This window comes from Dama dama, chromosome 20 (genome assembly GCF_033118175.1).
Source record: "Dama dama isolate Ldn47 chromosome 20, ASM3311817v1, whole genome shotgun sequence".
Classification (NCBI taxonomy): domain Eukaryota; kingdom Metazoa; phylum Chordata; class Mammalia; order Artiodactyla; family Cervidae; genus Dama; species Dama dama.
This window is the reverse complement of record NC_083700.1, coordinates 106,389,947-106,408,274: the sequence shown is the minus strand read 5'-3', so window position 1 is coordinate 106,408,274 and position 18,328 is coordinate 106,389,947. Positions and strand designations below refer to the sequence as shown.

At 33.7% G+C, this 18,328-nt stretch overlaps 1 protein-coding gene and 1 pseudogene across 5 annotated transcripts in view; one reads left to right on the top strand and one right to left on the bottom strand.

The window, feature by feature from the left end:
- LOC133041596 (protein argonaute-3) overlaps window positions 1–18,328 on the top strand; it is a 113,995-nt gene that overhangs the window by 62,401 nt on the left and 33,266 nt on the right. For all 5 annotated transcript variants that reach the window (XM_061122408.1, XM_061122411.1, XM_061122410.1 and 2 more), the window contains one exon: window positions 14,260–14,394. In XM_061122408.1, the coding sequence (XP_060978391.1) occupies window positions 14,260–14,394 (135 nt within the window). The remainder of the gene's footprint in view (window positions 1–14,259; window positions 14,395–18,328) is intronic.
- Window positions 5,750–5,846, bottom strand: LOC133041807 (U6 spliceosomal RNA; annotated as a pseudogene).

Here is an 18,328-nt window from a genome sequence, read left to right as displayed (position 1 = left end):
GCGAGATCAGTACCGTTTGACACCTGTCAGATTTATAAAAATTTAACAGATGTTGGTGAGGATAAAGTATAAGGAACCATCTCAGGCACTGTTTATAGGAGTATCATTTGATACAACAACTTTGGAGAACAGTTCTCAATATCTAGAAAAGATGAAGTGAAAATGAAATTGAACATATCTTAAAGCCTTTATACCATAGAGGTATCTTGCATACTGAGGTATTTTTTTGCTGTAGCAGAAAATTAGAAACATCCTGATTCCTGTGAATAATAGAATAAGCAAATATTGGAATGAGTACATGAATTGTCATATTGTGGTATATACTATTATATATGTTAAATGAACCAAATCTACATATATCAACATGGATTTTTCTTAAAGTTCTCTGTTATCTTAATGAAATGAAATAAAGCCTAAAATTTTAAATGCGTTTATTTTTAAACTGTCAATAATATGTACTGGTGCTGTGAAAAATAATGAGGGAAAGTATTGCACTGACCACCTTACTTGCTTATATTTCTTTTCTCATTTGTATGATTTTGCAACCTTTGCACTTGGTGTATTTTACTGAACAAAATAGTCTTTATTGAACTTGAGGTCAACTGGAGAAGATTAATATTGAGCAATATACGATGAGTGTTATGGAGAAGTAATAAATACAGTGGGACTGTGCAACAAAGGAATCCATTGTAGTCTCAGTGTTGAAGGAACTTTTCTCTGAGGAAGTGACAAATGGGAGCTTAGGTAAAATGTGTGGTGATGATAAACATGGAAGAGTACTTTAAGAAAGCAAGCAATTTAATTCTAATTGTGTGACTCCATCTTGTCTTCAAAATGATTGTTTTCATGGTATGTAGTATCTTAACTCTCAACTGTATAACTAAACTTAATGAATTTTACCAATCTAAGAAAGAAAAAAAATTTTTTTCACATTTCATCATCTCTGAAATAGGGAGATGTCTTGCAGTGGATGGTTTGTCACAATTTAATTGGAAAATTTGGCAAATACAGTACTGTTGTACCTTACCATAATTGGGCTTTTAGAGTCAGTGAAATGTAGTATACTTTTTTATGTTAGGCCAGACTCTGTTGCGATTTGCATTTTGTTTTCCTTTTTTTTTTTTTTTTCTATTGATTCTTTTATTTTATTTTATTTTATTAGTTGGAGGCTAATTACTTCACAACATTTCAGTGGGTTTTGTCATACATTGATATGAATCAGCCATAGATTTACACGTATTCCCCATCCAAATCCCCCCTCCCACCTTCCTCTCCACCCGATTCCTCTGGGTCTTCCCAGTGCACCAGGCCCGAGCACTTGTCTCATGCATCCAGCCTGGGCTGGTGATCTGTTTCACCATAGATAATATACATGCTGTTCTTTCGAAACATCCCACCCTCACCTTCTCCCACAGAGTTCAAAAGTCTGTTCTGTATTTCTGTGTCTCTTTTTCTGTTTTGCATATAGGGTTATCGTTAGCGTCTTTCTAAATTCCATATATATGTGTTAGTATGCTGTAATGTTCTTTATCTTTCTGGCTTACTTCACTCTGTATAGTGGGCTCCAGTTTCATCCATCTCATTAGGACTGATTCAAATGTATTCTTTTTAATGGCTGAGTACTATTCCATGGTGTATATGTGCCACAGCTTCCTTATCCACTTGTCTGCGGATGGGCGTCTAGGTTGCTTCCATGTCCTGGCTATTATAAACAGTGCTGCGAAGAGTACCAGAGTAACTACAGGCCGGTCCCCGGCAGTCCAGGGGTCAGGATTCCGTGCTTTCACTGCCAAGGGCACGGTTTCAATCTCTGGTCAGGGAACTAAGGCTACAAGTCACAGTACAGCCAAAAAAAAAAAAGAATCTGATATTTATTAGATACCTGTCACAGATAGAATGCTAAACATTTTACATTAATTACAGTCAGCCCTTGTTCCCTGGGTACCATGGATTCTGAGGGCTGACTGTAATACATCATTTTGTATAAGGGACTTGAGCATCCACTGCTTTTTGATGACAAAGGGAGTTCCAGAAGCAATCTTCTGCAGGAGCCAAGAGACAGCTGTATCTCATCTGGACTTCACAGTTGTATGAGTTAGGTGATGCCCCCAACTGAAGTTTAGGGACACAGTCTCTAAATTTTCTCTCTCTAAAGTGACTTTCTCCCTCTAAAGATCACATAGTTTGTATTTTATATTATATGTATATATATGTAATGTAACCTACTAAGTGTATATTTAAATACAACTAATAGTTTATATTTGAGGCACAATCATTTATATTTAAGTGATAGAGGTCAACTTTTCTGTATCCAAAGCTTATGCACTTAATATTCACAGCTTTTTCCTGTATCCTTTAAGAAGCAAGTTTCCTGACAGGACAGATCTCTGACCCAGGACATCTGAGTTGAGAAATGTTTTTTTATTTTTATATACTTTATTTGCTTCCTTGTGCTTTTCAGTAAAATGTAGCTTTCTATAGAATATTCACTATCTGTTTTGCTGCTAGAAGAAAATGGTCAGAATATATAAGCAGAATTTGATAATTATAATTTATTCTTCTTGAGTCAGAAATTCATACTGAATATGCTTCCTTGCAAGGAAAACAGATTTCCAATAAGTAATTTATTAATCACAATATTAATGTCGCTTGCTTCATATGATTGCCTTAAGTTCAGGTGTAAGATCCCTCAGTGAAAGTGAAAGTCAACAATTTGATTTTTATAGTATTCAAATTAGTCCCCAGAAGCAGAACAAAGCAGAACCTTTCTTTCGGGTGAGACAGGCAAGCAGCAGGTTTATCAACACTGGTCAAACTCAGCAAGTAAGGATACCCATATCAGGCTTATTTAGTCTAACCTCAGAGGAGAAAAAGAGTGTTTTCCAGCAGGAATTTCAGTGACGGTTTCCAACAGATCTGTTTCTTGATTCACATTGCTTCAGGCTAATTGAGTATGTTCTTCATATTGGGTGCACAGCTGTCCTCTTGGGATCAAACATCATTCTCTGGATCCATTTCTCTCCCTACTCCTCATTTTTTTAATATTTATAAGTTTTATGAGAAAAGGGTACAGAAGAAGCAAAAATTTTTGATGCGTTACACATTGGAAAATGTTATCAACAAACCTAAATGAAAGTTTAGCTGGGTTTCTATGTTGGAAAAATTTTTTCCTTCATAAATTTAAAAGTGATGTTCCACTTTTCAGATAGCTTTGGTGAAGTTTTATTTCCCTTATATTACTTTACTTTCTTGAAAATTTACTTACCTTTATCTTCTAAACCTCTTCACTTTTTCATTTTTGCTATTATGCTTTTAATTTTTAATCATTCTTTTTTATTTCTTGAATGTTATTTTATAATAGCATACTATTCTTGTTTCACATATGGTAGTATCTTCTCTATGCTCACTGAAGATTATTTATTTTAGAGTTTTCTTTTTCTTGTACATGCTTATGCTTCCTCCAAATTCTGTTTTGTTTGTTTTTATCACTGTCCTCCATTTCAGAAGCTTCCTTCAAGTATGTAGTGTCCTTGATTATTTATTCATGATTCAGTGGGAATCTAAAACATTGACTTGATGCTTTGAATTCATTAGTGGGACTAGTTGACTTTGAGCTTTATCATAGAGTGGTTTCATTGGGCCGATCCTAGGGAACCTACAATGTTAGTATCCTTAGGTCTTTCCTCTTAGCTAGTCAGTTACCCAGAGATGAGACTTCCAGACTCCTGCCTGAAGGGTAATAGTCTTGTTAACTGCATTCTGGAAGCCAAGTTGGGGATTTTGGCTTGGGGAGTGTCTGCATTCAGGAATTAATATTTATGGTCACTTAATTCCTTGTTTTGGAATTGTGCCCTCAGCTGTGCCTGACATCATCCCTCCAATAAGTCTTTTACTTTTTCCAGAGAATACACTTACAGATTATGCCGGGATAAAGATGAGGCAGTTGTTGCATAATGTGAATGGAGCTAGCCAGGAATCTAGGACTCTACCTGCTTCTCAAACAGCTTTTGTCTTTATTTTTCTGCACCACCTCCATTCTTTGATTACCAGTTTCAGAGGTACCTGATACTGCCATTTCTCACACCTTTTGAGAATTCTATCTGCTCTGTCAGTTACAGCTTGTCTACTTGTTTTTCATCTTCTAAAATGGTACATTTTCTATTTTCTATCCTCCCTTCCTTCTAGATTTACGCTTTTTGTCCTCCTCAATTCCTTACCAGAGTTTTAGTGGAGTTTGGGGAAGGAATGAACTGAGTTGCTTGACCAGAATCTATTCTTAGAATGGAGAGGCTTTGTCTGGTTTATCTTGAAATTCCAACCCACAAAGGGGTCCCTGATATAGCAGATACTTGAATGTTTAAATGGATGAGTAAGTCTTGTTTTATTATCTGTAAAACTCAATTAGTAAGTTTGTGCTAGAGACCTAGTTTCTTGCCACCTGGACCTCTCAACAGGCAGGGTTGGTTAAGTGTCCTCATGATACTGTGGCTGGCTTCTACGGAGCAAGCAATCCATGAGAGAGCAAGGCAGAAGCTGTAATGACATTAAGGCCTAGTATTGAAAGCTATATTCTGCCAGTTTTATAATGTCTTATTAGTTACATAAACCAGTTATATTCAGTGTAGGAGAGACTTACAAAGGTGCAAAATCCCATGAAGCAAGACTTGTATTAGGGACCATGTTGGAGGCAGACTACCACACGAAGTTTCTATCTTCAACTAGAAGAAAAAATCAAACTCAAAGTAAATAGAAAGTAAGAAATAATAAAACTCAGAGCAAAAGTTAATTAAATAGAAAACAAACAGTATAGAAAATGAATGAAACCAAAAGTTGATTCTTTTTAAAAAGTTAATAAAAATTTTAAACTCCTAGGAAGGCTAATAGAAAAAAAAGAAAAACCAAACAGATTACTAGTGTCAAAAATTAAAGAAGGGTTTATCACTAAAGATTTTTGATAACTGAAAGGTTGATAAGGGAATGTTAGGAACAGTTTTATACTAATTAATTTGATAAATGAAACAACATTAAAAAGTTAGCTCAAAGAAAACTGGAATAGCCTTGTATCTGTTAAGGAAATTGAACTCATAATCCTTTCTAACAAAGAAAACTCCAGTCCCAGTTGATTTCGTTGCTAAAATTTATCTGACATTTAAGAAAAAATGATACCAATCTTACACAGATTCTTTCAGAAAACAGAAGAAAAAAGGCATTTCAATTTTTTGAGGCTCCTGTTCCTCTGAATCTGACACCTGACTAAAACAATGTAATCTTCTCAACAGACAGAAGGATCATTTGACACATTTTAATGTTATCGTGATAAAAATTTATAACACACTAGCAGTAAAAGGAAATTTCTCCAACCTGATCAATGAATCTAGAAAAGCATGCAGGCATCATCATACTCAAAGTCAAAAAGGGTGAATGACTTTGCCATAAGATTAAGAATAAGAGGAGGATACTTACTCTCATTACTTCTATCCAACGTTGTGCTGGTGGTCCAAGAAAAATGAAAGTGTAGTATTGTAAAGGAAGTAATAACAACTATCACTTTGCAAAAGACATAATTGTCTACATAAAAAAATCCTAAGAAATATAACCCCCCAAAAAAATCCATACTAGAACTAATAGATGCACTTAGCCAGATCACAAGACACTAGTTGCATAATAATACTAGCGTATAATAAATAATACTGGCATTCAGCAGTTGGAAAAATGAAAAACACATGTACTATTCATAATAATATTTTTGAAATATTTAGGAATAGATTTTTTTTTTCATTTTTGCACAGGGGCCATGCTAATCTCTGTATCATTCCAATTTTAGTACATGCAGTACCAAAGCGAGCACTAGGAATAGATTTTAAAAGATGTGTACACAGACCCTCTACACTGAAAGCCTATAAAACATTCCTAAGAAAAATAAGAAAGATAAACAGAGATACCATGTCCCTGGAGGCTCAGATGATAAAGAATCTGCCTACAATACAGGAGACTCAGGTTCGATCCCTGGGTTAGGAAGATCCCCTGGAGAAGGGCATGGCAACCCAGTCCAGTATTCTTGCCTGAAAAATCCCATGAACAGAGGAACCTGGCAGCCTGCAGTTCATGGGATCACAAAGAGTTGGACACGACTGAAGTGACTTAGCGTGCATGCACACCATGTTCTTGGCACAGAAGACTCAAATTGTTACGATGTTCATTATTCCCAAATTGATCTGTAGACTCAACACCATCCCAGAATCTCACCAGAAATCTCAGTTTTTAAAAAAATATAAGTTGACAAGCTGATTTTAAGATTTATTTGAAAATGCAGAGAACCTAGAACAGCTAAAGCCATTTTGAAGAAGAACAGAGTTGGAGGATTTATAATCCCTGATTTCAAGACATGCTGTAAAGCTACAGTAAGCCAAACTGTGATACTGAGGTTAAAGATGGACATACAAATCAAGTTACGAAATGGCTACAGATACTACACTTGATCTTAGCCAAAAAGCTGAAAAGTAATTGGAATAGCTATAACCACTTAGGTGGTTGGTTGATATTTGACAGAGGAGCCAAAATTCAATAGGGAAAGAATAGTCTTCTCAGTGATACTGGAACAGTTGGATATTTGTACAAAAAATAAACATTAAAACTGAGAAACTTATAAGAAAAGAGGAAAGATATTCATGCCCTTGGAGTAAGCAAAGATTTTGTTTGTTGGAAATCTAATCTAAGTGAAACCATCTCTTAGGAACACTGTTAAGAAGAAAAGGCAGAAATGTTGTGAAGTAAATTAGCCTCCAACTAATAAAAAAAAAAAGAAAAGGCAAGCTACTGAAGCTACTGAAATTTGAAAAAGTTTCAAATATTTGCATAATATATCCTGAACAAAAGATTTGTGTCTAGAATATATGAAAAACTTGCATAACTCAAACTATTTTTAACAGTGGTCAAAAATATATACTGCACAAAAGATAATGGGAATGGTCAATAAGCACCTGAGAAGATGCTAAACATCATTAGTCATCTGGAACATGCAGATAAAAACCACAATGAGGTAACACTTCACACTTGCTAGATTTGCTAAAGTTAAAAACCCAGCAATACTAAGTGTTGGCAAGAATATGGAACAATTAGAAACAGTAGGAGTATAAAACTGTACAACCACTTTGAAAAATATTTTGGCAGATTTTTTAAAATTTAAAGATTTTCTTGCCAAGAGAAATGAAAAAATAGGTCCATACAAAGGTTTGTACATGTTCATAATAACTAGGATCTGGGAACAACCCAAATGCCCAGCAACAAGTAAACTGAGAAACAAATTGTGATTTATTTACACGAAAATACTATCCAGCAATTTTTAAAAAGTAACTAATCTTATACAATGGTCTGGGTGAATCTCAAGTAAGATGTGCCAAAAAACTAGACAAAATGTTGTATACAGTATAATTCCATTTATGTGAAATTCTGGAACAAATTTATTATGAAAGGAATCAGATCAGTGGTTGCCTGCAGCAGATGTGATGGAAGGTGATTAAAGAGGGCAGGAAAGTACTTTCTGGGGTGATGACATATTTTGTCTTAATTGGAGTGATAATAGCATAGAGGACGAGTTGGTTGGGTGGCCTCACTGACTCAATGGACATGAATTTGAGCAAGCTCCAAGAGATGGTTAAGAACAGGGAGTCCTGGCATGCTCCAACCCATGCATGGGGTTGGAAAAAGTTGGACACGACTGAACAACTGAACAACAACAAAGAGCATTGAGGTATACGTTTGTCAAAATCATCGAGCTCTACAGTTAAAATGCATTATATTGTAAGTTATACCTCAAATAGTTTTTTTAAATGAGATGTCACATCACCAGAAAGGCTAACATTAAACTCTTAAACTCTGCTTGTGAAAGAGTTAGTTGTTAAAACCACTTTGGAAGATTTTGGCATTAGCCAGGGAAGTTAGAGATACACATCCTTAGTTCAGTTCAGTTCAGTCACTCAGTCATGTCCGACTCTTTGTGATCCCCTTGGACTGCAGCACTCCAGCCTTCCCTGTCCATCACCAACTCCTGGAGCTTGCTCAAACTCATGTCCATCGATTCAGTGATGCCATCCAACCATCTGATCCTCTGTCGTCTCCTTCTTCTCCTGCCTTCAATCTTTCCCAGCATCAGGGTCTTTTCTGATGAGTCAGTTCTTCGCATCAGGTGGCCAAAGTATTGGAGCTTCAGCTTCAGCGTCAGTCCTTCCAATGAATATTCAGGACTGGTTTCCTTGAGGATTTGGTTTGATCTTCTTGCAGTCCGAGGGATTCAATAGTCTTCTCTAACACCGCAGTTCAAAAGCATCAATTCTTAAACGCTCAGCTTTCTTTAGAGTCAGCAACTCTACTGAGATACCACCTTTTCTATTAGAGAAATATACATGTGTATGTATATCAAAAAGGCCATCTACAAGAATATTCATAACATTATTCTAATAACAAAAGGAAAGTGCCAGCATAAACAGTCCACCAACATTAATAATCAGGTTTTTGTTTGCTTGGTTTTTGCCACAGGACACCTTGTGGGATCTTAGTTGCCTGGCCAGGGGTTGAACTTGGGCCCCTGGCAGTGAAAGCACGAAGTTCTATCCACTGTCCACCAACATTAAAGTGGATAAACTGTGTATTTCTTCAGTGGAGTGTTAGGCAGAGCAATGGAAATGAAGAAAATATTTAGAATTAGTTCAAACGAGTTAGAAACAATGTTTAGTAAGTCTCATAAAGATTACATGCTTCATGTTTCCAGTTAGATAAAATTGAAGAACTGGAAAAAATAAATTGTCCTTAGTGATCTGTACATATGTTGTAATTCTGAAAAGAAAAAAAAGTGATTACCATAAGAACCAGGATTTAAGGGTTGAAGTGTAAGTTAAGGTTGGGAAGGGGATAGGGAAGCGGTTTCCAGAATATTACAATATTTAATTCTTGACTGAGTATTGGTTATGTAAATATTTGTATTCACTTTATAATTGTTTAGTGACACTTTAGTAAATATATTTTTTATTAAAAACAGAGAAAACGCCCAACCCTTTGATTTATCAATATCTCCTGAGTACTATGTCAGTAATACTTTGCTAGTTAATGATAGACATGCAAAGATGTCTAATATGGCATCTAAATTGCTCACTATTACCATAAAAAGGCATTATATAATAAGGACCTTAATTTCTGTTCTTGTGCCTTCATAGCCATGAAAGTAAACGTATAAAATTGAGGCACATAACCTCTCAGGAGGTTAAAGTATAATTGTAGTTATGTTTTTAGCTGGACCCAATATTATTTATTGCTTTATTTTATACTCTTCATTTGGACTTGGACTAATTTGAAACATGTAGTCCTTATTACCTTAAATATGGTAAATATTTATTATTTTTTCACATCTGTATTTTAGCTGCATCCTAACAGAAAATTTCAGTTTTGACACAGTAAAGTGCAAACTAAAGAATCCTAGTCACTTCTTCATAGAACATTCTCCCATTTAGCTTCTTCAAGGAGTTAGTTTACATTGACAGAAGGATTTTGCCTAGAATTAAAACCTCAGTAAATCAGAGAGCAAAAGACATGAGTAGACAATTCAAAAAATGAGAAAAAGAGCTCTGATGAATTTCTGCCATATTCTGGGCACAAGTAGGTACCTTAACGTTGAATCTTCACGCTAATGCTGTAAGTAACGGATGTTTTGCTAATTTTCCATGTGAATGAATGGAAATTAGTAAGTCTGGATCTAGAATTAAAATGTTTCATTTCCAAGCTTATTTTTTTCTCATTATTGTAATGCTGCTACCCATGAAAAGAAAATAAACCTAATTTTAAAAATAAGGATAGGGACTTCCCTGGTGATCCAGTTTCTAAGACTCCAAGCTCCCAATGAAGGGGCATGGGCTCAATCCCTGGTCATGGAGCTGCATCCCACATGATGTAACAACAACAAAAAAAGAACCTGCATGTCACAGCTAAAACCTGGAGCAGCCAATAAATTTAAAAAAAAATTTTTTTAAAGGATACATTTCCAACAGTAAAACTATTTTTTATCAATTATCAATAAGTGAGTTATAAAGTATCACAAAATCTTAATGAAATTAGGATGATTTTTGCCTAAGTTGTATATTGTACATATCTAGATACTCGCAATCTAAGTAGTTGGTAATATCTCATTTTGTACAAATTCCTCTAAAGTTTTTTATTTCTCAATTTTATTTATCCTGAATTCCAGCACCTGCTCATTTATTTTGTTTATATGATTGTACAAATTTATCCGTTTGACTGATGGTTATTTAGGTTATTTCCATTCTTTTTATCATTATAAACAGTGCTACAGTAAGCATCCTTATTCATGTTGCCTTTCACAGATATGGGATTTTTGTAGAGCATATATTCCAGTAGAGTGGAATTATTGAGCTGGAAATTATGCTCATCTTCAAACTTACTATAAATTACCATTTGCTGCTGACTATATCAGTTTATATTCCTACATACTGTATGAGAATTTTCATTCTTCATTCTTCCTTTGGCTTATTGTCAGCTTGTATTATCCATTGTAACATTTTTGGCCCATTTTGATTGGTATAAAGTGATAGCTCAATAGAGTTTTTATATGTATTTCCTTTATTACAAATAAAATAATTAGTGAAATTTGTTTTTTGACATTTAGATTTTCTCTTCTGTGAAATACCTAGCCATGTCTCTTTTGCCACTGTTACTGTTTTAACCTTGATTTATAGGCACTCATTACGTATTCTGGATAGTAATCATTTGTTGTATGTATTATACATATCCATTTGCCTGGGTTTTTTTTTTTTTTAGCTTTGTTTATGGTACCTTTTTTTTTTAATAGTTTTTATATCTTAAGAAATTCTTTCTTGCTTTCAAGATCATAAAGATGTTCTATATTCTCCTTTAAATGTCTCTTTTTCTTTTCATGTTCAGTTCTCTAAATAGGAATTTGTTTTGTATACTGTATAAGGTAGACTTTGAAGGATATTCTGCTGGTCTCTGTGTTTGTCCCCACAGTCTCTTGAATTGAATAGGATTATAACAAATCTTGATGAATGTTAGAGCAGACCTTATTCTTAGAAACTCTCTTAGCTGTTCTGGTTTCATTTCTCTTTCATGTTAATTTTAGTATCAGCTTCTTAAGTTCCAGAGGTCAAGAGGGTTATATCTTTTTGGTATTTGATTGAAATTTCTTTGAATTTACAGATTAATTTATAAATAATTTATACTAATAAGGTATATTGCTCCATTTATTAATATTTAGATCTTCTATAGTAGTAAAGACACCTATTATTTCAGTAAGTCTTCTACATCTTTTGTTTAGATTTCATCCTAAGTGTCTTACACTTTTTGTTGTAATGTTAAGCAGTATCTTTTTTTTTAAGTGGTATCTTTTTTTAAATTACATTTTAAGTTGGTTGCTAGTATATAAGAACATAATTTATTTTTATCTGTTGATCTTAAATCTAGCAGCTTTACTGAACTCTCTTATTCTATAATATCTCTAGATTAGAGGATTTTCTCTCTCAACAGTCATACTGTGAAGAATAATAATTTTGTTTCTTCCTTTCCAATCCTTTTACCTTTTATTTCTCTTAACTTGTGTATCTGTGCCAGCTAGCACTTTCTATTAACTTAAGTTGAATTTACCATAGATTTTGGTGAATAACTTTTATCAAATTAAGGAAGTTCCTTTCTAGTCCTGGTACTGTGAAAGTTTTAGTTATGGTGCTGAATTTTACCTGATGCTTTTTTCAGAGCAGTTATCTATAGAAATGATTGTACATTTATTCCCCTTAGTGTTTTAATGTGGTATGTTTTGTTAATAGGTTTTTAAAATACTAAATGTAAATATTACTTGTTCAGTTAAACTGAGTTGATTTGTGAAAGGGAACGAAGGAAAAAATGCATGTATATGTAGATTTATAAAATGTTAGGGATAGAGAGACAGATCCTTGCTCTTTGAAACTCATGCCTAATTCAGCTCTACTCACTGATTTTATCCCATCTTATGTAAGAACTTTCCTTCACCTCAAATGCCTACATTGCTGTAGGGAAGATGGTGAATAGTAAAATGATTAAAAGTGCAAACACTAAGGAAAATTAATAGAATGTTAAACAGGATAATATTTGTTTAGTAGTTTCAGCTCTGTGAGATAAGATGAATTTATTGTGAGTGCTAGTATTATAATAATCCAGTGAAGAAAGTTTACCTGTAGGATTAAAGGAAAGGCAAAATAAGCATGTTAATGACCATATATTTATTTTCCTTTATCTACTTATTTTTTAATTAACACAGAAGCAGTATATGTTTATTTGATATATTTCCTGCCAGCCTCATTTTAATGTGCAACAGTATTCTCACATTTTTAATAGATGAATATAGGTATACAGTTTTTTAATGTATAAGATTTAAATAAGATACCCAGAATGCTGATACAGTCTTATCAGTCTCTCTTTTTTTAGTTAGCTTGAAATTGTAAAGGTATTTCTAAAGTTTATTTGGGTGGAAATACAAAACCAACATAACTATCCATCATTAGGGCCATGTAGTAGATGCAGGTAGTGAGATATCCTGCAATGTGAAAAGGAATGATAGAATTCCATATTAGTACATATAAGATCGATATCTAAGGTACATAATGAGAAAAAGAAATCAAAGCCCAGAATAGTGTTTCAAATGTTTTATCATTTGTGTTTTTTTTCATTAAGAGAGGAATATGATATATATTCACTTAATTACCATGCACCCAAACTACAGACTAATATGAAACCATTAAAAAGAAATTATTGACATGGAAAGATCTCTAAGACATTGTTATTTTTAAAATAATAATAAAACAATAAAACAAGTCATAAAACATTTATTATCTGATCGCATGTTTTTACAAGTTATATATCCATTTTTATCTCTAAGTGTATATTAAAAGAACAAGATATGGCAGTACAAAACCCACATAGCTATCTATTGTTAGGGATGTGTAGTAGGTCCATGTCCATAATTAGTACATGTAGTAGTTAGGTATTAGCTACTAATAATGGTTACTTCTTAAGGATACTTGGAGACCAGAAGTCTTTACTGTTTATATCTATGTTGTTTAAATTTTTTATGCTGAGACTTCATTCATATATTATTTCTGAAATAAAGGAAAATGTAATATGTGCTCACTATGAAAAAATAAAGATTTAAAGAAAAATAAAAAATATCCACAATAGTCTCACTACCTAACTACTTAAAGCCTTGTTAAATATCCTTCCAGAGATGAGGGACATTTTGTGGAAGACATTTAAACCTAAACCAAGGAGAATAAGAGAGAGGGCACCACTGTGGGCATGTTTTTTAGGTAAGGAAATAATATGATAGCATGTTGACTCAGGTGGTAAAGAATCTGCCTGCAATGCAGGAGACCTGAGTTCAATCCCTGGGTTGGGGAGATCCCCTGGAGAAGGGGATGGCAACCTACTCCAGTATTCTTGCCTGGAGAATTCCATGGACAGAGGAGTCCATGGGATCTCAATGAGTTGGAAACTACTGAGAGACTAGTACTTTTCACTTTTCAGCCTACTGTCGTTTTGGTTTTACTTTTCACTGTACCCCCAGTATCTTTTAGCACATAATAGCAGCCCGTAAGTATTTAAGAAATGAATGGTGGTGATCTACTAACGATTGGTGAAGCTATCTTCTAGTTCCAAAATCCAGGATTAAGAAGTCATCCTAGCTGGCTCCTTGAAGACTGCTGATTGTGGCTAGATAACATTGGGCAGATATTGTTACTACCTGTAGCTTGGATTAGCACTAGTAGCATTTAATACCATTGTCTTCTCAAATCTGTACAAGACAGGGAAAGCTGTCCTTAGAACAGATAAGCAATCTGGGGTGGCACAAAAGGCTTTGTTTAAGAAATAATACCTAACCTTGTCTTCTGAGGCACTCTGGCCTTCTTTGTCCCTTTATAGGCCTTGTCTCATAGCCAGAACACTGCTCTGTACATGTAGTAGGGAATGGAATGATTCAGTTACCCATGATGAAAGAGATTATAAAAACTGTAATTTTAGGTTTTTCTGTTGTTGTGCTTGTCTTGTAGTCAAGCTGAAACTGGTTAATATTGGAAATATTTTTATATGTATTGATACATAGGTATATGTAAGAGGATACTTTTAACTCTAAAGTTAATTATCATGGAGCCTTAGATTGTGTTTTTTTAAGGAAACATTAATTTGTACCCTTTGTGTTTTTCTTCTTAGTTTCTGCCACTGCCTTCTACAAAGCACAACCTGTAATTCAGTTCATGTGTGAAGTTCTTGATATTCATAATATTGATGAGCAACCAAGACCTCTGACTGATTCTCATCGGGTAAAATTCACCAAAGAGATAAAAGGTGAGTTAATTAGCATTTGGAACAACTTAACTGTAAAATGCATGAATATAACAAACTTTCATGGAAATTTTTTAAGATTTAAATCTGTTCATGTAACATCACCAGTAAAAATACAGATTAATTATAAAATGTTACATTAAAATCATTGCCATAACATCTTAGGTAGTGTTTCAATGAAAGAAATACCAAGTAATGGAATTAATACTAGCTAATTTTTTGTTGATACTTTCCCTTACTAGCTGAAGGCATAAAGAGGTACTCTTATAGGAAAATGCTCCTATGATACTGTTTAAAATAGGAAATTTATTCCCAAAATATTGACACTTCAGGACTGGAGCCATTCTTTGAACATATTCTAATATAGTGACTTCTTTATTTTTCTGAAATGATAGCAGAATATTTTATTTCTTTGTAAATTTATAGATGTGGGGCTAGCCTGTTTCATGTGTTGTTCTAGAGTTGAAATTTAGTAATTTCATGTACATTATTTAGTTGACCATTGATCTCGCCTATTTTAGTTGTCAGCTACAATTTATACAGTGGTATTACATCATATATATATTTTACTAATATAAATTCATCTCTACATGGTCTTCCAAAGAGAAAAATTAAAAATTAATTTCAGTTATATTCTAAAATTTATATTTTGTATGTATTTATTCTTTATATAATTGTAGCTTTCTATGTAAATATATAGTTTTATGTACAAACCCATATATAATGGGTTTATCAGCAATTTAATTTAATTTAATATCAGTGTACTCTATTTATTAGCAGTTTAAGGGCTTTTTCAAGAATAATTTTGATTATGTAAGATTCTTGCCTTACTCATCACTTTGGAACTTAGTCCTCATGTAAGATGTGACTCCACTGTATTTAGTTCTTTATTATTTAGGCACAAAGAGAAATATGATATTCTCTAATTAGAATGAATACTATAAATTCTGTTTGTAATAAGTGTTACATCTTAAATAGTCAGAAATAATTATGTTGTTTAATTTTAAGGTTTTACCTATTTGTTGCAGGTAATTTTCAGGTTGTGGTTTAAATGAAGCATTGAAGTTTGTTTTCTGAGCATCTTTCAGTCCCCCAAATCAGTTAGTATAGTTGAATATATCCTGCTAGCTCTAGTAGTCATTTATTCTGTGCCATTCAGCAACCAAGAGAGAGTCAGTCATTGTAATAAAACATTTAAAGGAATTTCCCTCCTGCTTTGAAGATAAGCATTTATCTCAAGTTTTTTTATCAGAATAAGGAAGTGTCATATATTCTTGCATTGCAGTCATACCATTGTCCTGTCATAATCTGTATTAACTGCACAGTTAGCTTTGTTGGAAGGTAGTGCATTACCCACCATTAATATGTGATCATCTAAATGCCATGGTTTCCAGTGGAGTTGCTGCTTAGTTACCACCTCTGATATCATGAAGTCACTTACATTATTTTGCGGTAACTATGCAATCAACTCATATCACCACTCTATCACAGAAAATACAAGATGTACAGAACAAGGATTCAACTGCTGCCCGAAGAGCATGGACTCGATCTTAACTTCAACTGCTCAGGGGGCCAAAGAAATGACTGAAAAAATGACTAGAAAGCATTATAAAGTTGATGTTATAGTGAAGGTAAAGCCAAGTTTATAGGTTAAATATTTGATTTATTAAAGCCAAAAACATTTTTCGGTTGGATGGAGGGTTTGGGGAGGGACCTGGGCAGAGAATTATCTAGTCCATTTTTTAAAAAATTTCAAATCTTTGCTAACCCCTGAATTTGGATCTCACCCTTAGGCACCTATGACTATAGATTTGGGATAGAAAAATATGAGTTAGATCTGACTGACAAACTGATGATTTTTTCCTCCATTCAAAGTCAAGAATGCTTTTAAAAAAGAGACAGAGAACTCTTTAAAGTACATCATGTATTCCTATCTCAGTAACACAAGAGAATCAAAGTTACACGTTCTATACTATATATATATACTATATATTTGAGTTTAATTTTTAGTCAGCATAGAAATTTGATGAAAACTGTTTAATAATGGTACAAATTGTGGGATAATGTATACATTTCCTAGTACAATATTCATTTCGTTTCAGTTGAACTTTTTCCTAAACAATTAATAATAACTTTAGGGTGGTTTCTTTGTGCAATAATTCATCATAGCTAAATAGCAGAAATATTGGAGGAAGTTTATGGTAAAAGTATGTAAGAGTATCAGTTTCATTTTTGATAAAAACTTATTTAGTAGTCTTGTAGAACCTTACTGATAATTTTTTTTTAATTCAAAGGGAAGATTTGAAAACAAATTGCTAAGTGGTATAGATAACAGAAATTTGTTTTAAATTTTTCTATCATGTTTTCCCCCAAACAGTATTTTTACATCTTGTTTACTTCATATTGTTGGTATTTCCTTCTTGAAAGACCTTCTCTTGGTAATATTTTCTATTTTCCTTCATAATATAGAAGAATAATAAATGCTCTAATTGACCTAAAATTTTAGTTTTATAAAGATAGTTACTAACAAAAACTATTTCTCACTGACTCAGTTAAGAGTGCTTCTCAAAAACCCTCATACCAATCTGGTATAGTGGCACTGTGTCCATTTAACTTCTTAATTTGTGCTGATATGTCATAAGAAAATATTGCTGTGATTGAATTCTGTGTTTGGTTCTGCAGTTAGTAGATAGGAAAATAAGTTATACTGTATCAGGGTTTCTCAACCTTGGCACTATTGATATTTTGGGCTGGATAATTCTTTGTTGTGGTCGGGGATGGGAGGTAGTGCTGTTCTATGCATTGCAATATAATTTAGCAGCATCCCTGGATCCACCCATTCCTAAATCTAGCAACCACGAGATGCCAATAGCACCCCCAGTTTTAACAATCAGGGAAGCCCCCAGAAATGTCTCCAGACATTACCAAATCTTCCCGGAGGTCAGAGTCACCTTGGGTTGAGAACATCTGTACTATGGGATACATAGATATAAAAGAAAAAAAATTAAAAATTTTCAGTCACAGTAGTTACATTTCATGTCCTCAGGAACATTACTAGTGATTTTAGTACAGGTGTAGAACTCGTATCATCTCAGAAAATCCTTTTGGACACCATTGCTTAGGAAAATTCATCCCAAAGAATTTCAGCCAATGGTTTAAAAGCCCACAGCTTCACCTTCTAAAGCAGACCTGGGATCCTCAAACCCGTAGGGTCCACAAATGGACTCATGGATCCAGTAACATCTAAATTCATATGCTACTAAGTGTATGTTGCATTTTTCTGAGAATTTATTGCTTTTTTTAGATTCTCAAAGGGGTCATTGATTCCATAAGAAGGTCTGGATTACTTGCTGTAGGAATTAGTTTGGTTGCATTTGATATTTTGCCCTGATTTCTAATGGTCAGTAGTGAAAGAACTGTATCACTATATTATCCTTTATCAAAATTGTCACTCCGTGTCTATTAAAAAGGCCTGGGATTTTTTTTCTTCCTGGTTTAAAAATCTCTGAAGGACTTTCTTCTTGAGCTTTATGAAATTATCATCTTCAGTCAGTATGTGATGCCTGGGGAGTTGAGATATCACATACTTTGAAGGTTACAGAATGTTTTGAGAGTTATTGTAACTCCTTTGCATTGCTCCTTCCTTCTCCCAGCATAAAAACCTGCACTATAAGCAGGGCTTTTTTTTTAATTAATGAAGAACTTTATCCCTTGATCTAAAGGCTTTGCAAATTTTATGCTATTTTTTAATAGCTTGGTAGAATAGGGAAATGGTTTGGAGTTAGGTCTATCATGATTGTACCCATTATTAACTACGTTTTATATATATATATAAAATCCTTTGTTAACATATCACCTCTTTCACAGATTTTCTGTCTGTTTAGAATTTTGAGTTTTTATAGTGGTGAACAGCCTTTAGAGTTATGAATATGTCACT